Source organism: Callithrix jacchus, chromosome 5, assembly GCF_049354715.1.
Source record: "Callithrix jacchus isolate 240 chromosome 5, calJac240_pri, whole genome shotgun sequence".
Lineage (NCBI taxonomy): Eukaryota > Metazoa > Chordata > Mammalia > Primates > Cebidae > Callithrix > Callithrix jacchus.
The window spans coordinates 87927699-87933882 of NC_133506.1; the positions used below are offsets into that span (position 1 = coordinate 87927699).

The following is a 6184-nucleotide window of genomic DNA, read 5'->3' on the forward strand; positions in this document are numbered from 1 at the left end:
TTATTTCTGGGCTTATAATTTTCTACCCCAAATCTGCCATCTGCATCAGGAAGGGTGGTGCTGGAGCTAATTATTATTATTATTATTATTTTTTTTTTAGAGACAAGGTTTCACCATATTGGTCAGGCTGGTCTCAAACTCCTGAACTCAGGTGATCCGCCTGTCTCGGCCTCCCAAAGTGCCGGGATTACAGACATGAACCACCACATCTGGCCTGGAGCTAATTATTAATAGAGCTGTCACTGGTTAAGTACCTACTGTGTCAGGTACTGTTATCTTTCTTCCTTAAAATAACCCCAAAGACAGGCTTTATATTTCTACTTTACAGAAGAGTAAGTTGAGGCCAGAAAGGTTGTCAGAGCCGGAATCTGACATCTCCCCCTTACCTGAACCCCACCCTGTCTTTAGGACTCCAAAGCTTCCTTACACCCTTTATTTCCCATCACACTGCCTCTGAGTGGACAATCATCAGATAGCATTCATTTTCTAAGAGTCTTCACTTCATGAGAGATTTCCTACCTAGGTTGTTATTTTTATTTTTTTAAACCTTGTGGAGGTAATGAAAGTGAAAAAACAGAAATGTGAAATTGCTAATAGATCATTGAACAATAGAGATGAATGTGTCTGTGAGATGATCACTTAAGTTCAAAAGTCAAGACAATGGATGTCAGACAACACTCAGAAAGGTGTTTAGCAGAAAGCAAGACAGATCCTTGTCCCCATCTTCCCAGTACATGGCCCAGGTGCTGTTGTCAGAGCCTTTGGTGGCCCAGAGAGATCTTCGCATTTAAAAATCCCCTGGAGTGTGGGCAGGTGTGTGTGTGAACTACAGGGCCAAGCTGGGAGGGTGCTGGACGCTGCCCCAAGGAGACCCAGTTGTCCTGGTTCTCAGCTACTGTTCTCTTCTGGCCCTCAAAGCCTCCCCAGGACCTGCTGCTGAAGGGTAGGCAGCGGCCTCTCTGGGTTTGTGGATGGGGAGGTAGGGCTGGCTGTTAAACCCCAATCTATGCCCTACAGTGTTTCAAGATCGAGGGCCGGGACCCCCAGAGCAAGGTGAAGTGGTCAGAGGCACAGTTCTACTGTGAACAGCAAGAGGCTCAGCTGGTCACCGTTGCAACTTCCTTAGAGCAAGGTAAGGCCAGTTCAAAGGGAGGCCCCAGTATCCTCCAACACTGACCCTCCAAGTAGCTATAGCAGAGTCACTCATAACTCTCTTCTGGGGACTGTAGCATTCATCACAGCCACCCTGCCCAATGCGACCTTGGACCTTTGGATTGGCCTCCATGCCTCGCAGAGGGAATTCCAGTGGGTGGATCGGGAGCCTGTGCTGTATGCCAACTGGGCACCTGGGGAGCCCTCTGGCCCTGGCCCTGCTCCCAGTGGCAACAAACCGGTGAGGATACCCTCCCTGTTCTCCTCCACACCCCGCTGCCCTGTGGGACTGCCTTTGCCCCAGCATCTCCCCTTGCCCCAGGGTCTCCCTTTTTCCAGCCTCTTTGCTCATGTTGCAACCATTTGGGGGCAGTGACACAGGGGGGCAGCTGCTGGGGCTCCCCTGAGCAGCTCCCTCCCCCCAGACCAGCTGTGTGGTGATGCTGCACAGCCCCTCAGCCCACTTCACTGGCCGCTGGGATGATCGGAGCTGCACAGAGGAGACGCATGGCTTCATCTGCCAGAAGGGCACAGGTACGTGTCACTGGTCACCTGGGAAACCCCAGCAGGGCCCTGGCACTGGGCTGGATGCTGGAACCATACCAGGAGGAAGGAAACATGGTCCCTGGCAGAGTGGGGGTCTTGTCACCCCCCGAGTTGTGTATCTGCATGGGAAGCAGATGAGCAGAAAGGCAATGTGCCAATAACATGGAAAGGCAGTATAGTACCCATGGGTCTCAGGAGGAAGGTTGGGGGATATGGAGGGCTCATGGTGGGGAAAGAGCTAGATGCTGGGCTACATGAAGTAAGTGCTGGCATGAGTGGCATCAAGGACCATGAGATTCCGGGTCCAAGGCACCTCCAGCTCCGTGCATACATAGCTTCTGCCCCGGGTTCCTTGGGTAGGAGGAGGTCAAGGCCCTTGCCTCCCTGCCCATTTGTTGGCAAATACAATTAATAATAATAGGGCTGACAGCTACTGAGTGTTGGTCTGGGCCAAGTGCCGAGCCTGGTGAAGACGTGGTCTTTGCCTGCTGTCTGGCCTTTTCCTGGCCTCATGCCTGGGAATGGGGTGAGGGAGGCAGAGCCTGACCTGAGCCCTGCCCCCTTCCCTGTAGACCTCTCCCTGAGCCCATCCCTAACAGCGCTGCCCCCGACCTCGGGCTCCGATCTCTCCTACCTCAACGGCACCTTCCGGCTGCTGCAGAAGCCGCTGCGCTGGCACGATGCCCTCCTGCTGTGTGAGAGCCGCAATACCAGCCTGGCCTATGTGCCAGATTCCTACACCCAGGCCTTCCTCGTGCTGGCTGCCCGAGGGCTGCACATTCCGATCTGGATTGGGCTGGCCGGCGAGGAGGTGGGCTCCCAACACTCTTGCCCTGGGCCCCAGCCTTGCCCGGGCTCCTCTTCCTGCCCCTGCCTGCCCTCCCCCCACCTGAGTTATTTGCAACGCATCCTGACTATTCCCTTCCTCCTGCCCCGTGGCCCCCATGCCCAGGGCTCCCGGCGGTATTCCTGGGTCTCAGAGGAGCCTCTGAGCTACGTGGGCTGGCAGGAAGGGGAGCCCCAGCACCTGGGGGGCTGCACCTACGTGGATGTGGACGGGGCCTGGCGCACCACCAGCTGTGACACCAGGCTGCAGGGGGCTATGTGTGGGATTAGAAATGGTGAGTGCCCACCTGCCAGGGTGAGGGCATGGCAAGGTGGCATTGGTCCCCGGGAGGGTGCTGGGCCACTTCCTTAATCCTGTACCCCCACAGGGTCCCCTCCTCCCCGAAGAATAAGCTACCATGGTAGCTGTCCCCAGAGGCTGGCGGACTCCTCGTGGATCCCCTTCCGGGAGCACTGCTACTCCTTCCACATGGAGCTGCTGCTGGGCCACAAGGAAGCACAGCAGCGCTGCCAGAGAGGTGGGTGGCCTGGCCAGAGCTGCATGGCAGACAGGTGGCACCTCCTCTCATGAGCACTCAGATCCATGAGGGCAGGTGGCACCTCCTCTTGTGGACACCCAGATCCATGAGGGTATCCCCACACTGTTCTCCACCCACAAGCGGCACTTACACAAGACCCCCTCATGTTCTCACATGCAGAGGCCAAGCAGGACACTATATGTGCATATGCTGCCCCCCCATGCACATGCTTACACACGTGCACACACAAGCATATGCATGCATGAATCCACAGACTCCACACCATCCTCTACTTGGGCTGCAGAAAAGAGGGCTGGGGCAGCTCTGGGGGGCTCTGCCACCCCTGGAGACCCATCCGCCCTGACATAGCGTTCCTTGCATCCAGCGGGTGGGGCAGTCCTGTCCATTCAGGATGAGGCGGAGAATGTGTTTGTCTGGGAGTACATGCAGAACTATGCGGGCCGTAATCGGGGAGCCTGGTTGGGCATGAACTTCAACCCCAAAGGTGGGTGCCCTGTGTGTGGGGTGGAGAGATCGGGCCTTGGGCTATAGGGGGCTGCCCTCCACTCTGCCCTTAACTTTGCCCTGGGGCTTGCGGAGGGAAGAGGGAGTCAGTTCTAGAGCACACCTGCTCTCCACCACCCATTCCTGCCACACCTTGTCCCTGCTCCCTCAGCACCTCCTTTCCCGCAGGAGGCACCCTGGTCTGGCAGGACAACACAGCTGTGAACTACTCCAACTGGGGCCCCCCTGGCCTGGGCCCCAGCATGCTGAGCCACAACAGCTGCTACTGGATCCAGAGCAACAGTGGGCTGTGGCGCCCTGGCGCTTGCACCAACATCACCATGGGTGTCATCTGCAAACTCCCTCGAGGTGAGCGCCAGGCAGCCCACACTTAATCTCCTTCCACCCCGTGCAGCTGGTCCTGGGCTGGGGCTGGGGGCTGCTTCACAATCTGCAGGGGACATAGACAGTGGGAAGGCCTGAACAGACCGGACCGGGGGCAGCTGGGACCTGTGGGATAAATTAGTCTGTGGGACAGACTGGCCCTGAAACTTACCATCCAAACTAGACCACAGAGCCCAGGGGTCAGCAACCCCCTGTCACTTTGTAGTGGTCAATGTCATGGATGGAGTTCAAGTCCTGGCCACACCACTTATCAACGGTGTGACTTTGGGCAGATTCTGTGGCCTTAGTTTCCTCATATGTAAAATGGGAATAATAGTCCTGGGCCAGGCGTGGTGGCTCACACCTGTAATTCCAGCACTTTGGGAGGCTGAGGTAGGTGGATCACTTGAGGTCAGGAGTTCAAGACCAGCCTGGCCAACATGATGAAACCCCGTCTCCACCAAAAAGTACAAAAATTAGTTGGGCGTGGTAGCAAATGCCTGTAGTCCCAGCTACTTGAGAGGCTGAGGCATGAGAATCACTTGAAACCTGGAGGCAGAGGCTGTGATGAGCCGAGATCGCACCACTGTACTCCAGCCTGGGCAACAGAGCGAGACCCTGTCTCAAAAAAGTCCCGACCTCCTAGCGTGCTAGTGAAAATGAGGTAAGTTAGGGGCTGAGACCCAGGCAGTGCTTTGTATGTTTGCTGAAGTGATTATTACGGTGCACTGCTGTTATTAACTGGCCCCTCCTCTTGCCCACAGCTCAGCAAAACAGCTTCTCCCCGTCAGGTGAGTCAAAGGCAATGCTCCCAGGTGGGCAGGCTGGAAGCACTGCTGGGCCTAACGCCGGCCTGGACCTTAATGCCACTCACCTTGGCAGCGCTTCCAGAGAACCCGGCGGCCCTGGTGGTAGTGTTGATGGCGGTGCTGCTGCTCCTGGCCTTGGTGACCGCAGCTCTCATCCTCTACCGGCGGCGCCAGAGCAGCGAGCGTGGGTCCTTTGAGGGGGCCCGCTACAGCCGCAGCAGCTCCAGCCCGGCCGAGGCCACTGAGAAGAATATCCTGGTGTCCGACATGGAAATGAATGAGCAGCAAGAATAGAGCCAGGGGCGTGGGCAGGGCCAGGGTGGGAGGAGCTGGGGAGCTGGGACCCTCAGTCGGCCGGGCCCCCCACCAGCTACCCGTCCAGTTGGCCTATGAAAGGGTGCCCTTAGTAGTCCCTGTTGGGAGCTGGGCAGGGCCTGGGCTGGTGGGGTGCCACCCTCCCACAACGGCTCAGCTGAAACTCAGCTGAGTGCAGCGTGGCGTTTCCTTTCTTGGGGGCCTGAGATCTTGTCACCTGGGCCTGAGCCCCACAGTAACCAGAGGTAGGATGGGAGGGGGAATGAGAGCCTCTTTGTCCCCATACCCCTGGCCCAGGCCTGTTGACCGTGCCCCAGGACCCCTTCTTTGCAGAGCCTGAGGAGCCTCCCCTGTCCCCTCGGGCAGCTCTGTCGCCTCTCTCTTCCCACCTGGCAGCCTCAGCAGCTCTGCGTCCCTCACCCTGCTCCCTCTCACCCCTTCTCCCCACCCCTTCCTTCTGAGCTGGGCCCTGGGGGTTGGGGAGCCCTCTTGTTCCTGGTGAGGGTCAGTTGAGGGGGCTGAGCATCCATCACTCTTGTGACTGCTGAGGTGGCCATGAGGACTGGCAGGAGAGTGGGGCCTGGTAGGTGGGTCAGACCTGAGAATCAGGGCACAGGTGTGCTATCTGCTGGGCTGGAGACAAGACTGGGGAGATACCCCAACCTCCCAGGTGGCAGCTGGGCTGGGCTGGGGTGTCATTTCCTGACGAGTGGGGGAGGGCTCTGCCCCTGAGAGTCCCCCGTGGGGACCAGAATAAGTTCCCTAATGTTTCCAGCTCCTGGCTCTGGTTTGGAGCAAGAGAGGGGTTGCCAGAGTCCTGGGGCCCCCAGAGGAGCGGGAGCACTGGATGACCCCGAGTTCCCACCTTCTAGTGGAGCCAGGAGGAGCAGCACCCGAGCCCTGGAGCGCCCCAGTGCCCTGCCAAGAGGCGCAGTCCCAGCCAGGACGAAGCATGCGGCCTCTCCTGGTGCAGCAGCGTGGGACAGTGTGAACAGACTCGAAGACAATGGCCCTTTCTCTGTAGTTGATTTTTTCAATGTGCCATTATTGGTTTTTTTTTTAAAGGAAAAAAGAAAGCAAACAAATAAAACACCTTTAAGAGGCTTGAAA

At 57.4% G+C, this 6184-nt stretch overlaps 1 protein-coding gene across 2 annotated transcripts in view; it reads left to right on the plus strand.

The window, feature by feature from the left end:
• The window catches only part of MRC2 (mannose receptor C-type 2), a 57584-nt gene extending 51400 nt beyond the window's left edge, over positions 1-6184 (plus strand). The window contains exons 21-30 of one of the 2 annotated variants that reach the window (XM_008996861.5): positions 1018-1132; positions 1230-1393; positions 1578-1686; positions 2271-2509; positions 2651-2819; positions 2913-3062; positions 3448-3567; positions 3756-3935; positions 4715-4741; positions 4833-6184. In XM_008996861.5, the coding sequence (XP_008995109.2) occupies positions 1018-1132; positions 1230-1393; positions 1578-1686; positions 2271-2509; positions 2651-2819; positions 2913-3062; positions 3448-3567; positions 3756-3935; positions 4715-4741; positions 4833-5053 (1494 nt within the window). In that variant the 3' untranslated portion in view covers positions 5054-6184. The remainder of the gene's footprint in view (positions 1-1017; positions 1133-1229; positions 1394-1577; positions 1687-2270; positions 2510-2650; positions 2820-2912; positions 3063-3447; positions 3568-3755; positions 3936-4714; positions 4742-4832) is intronic. The other variant, XM_078373452.1, reaches the window with a different exon arrangement.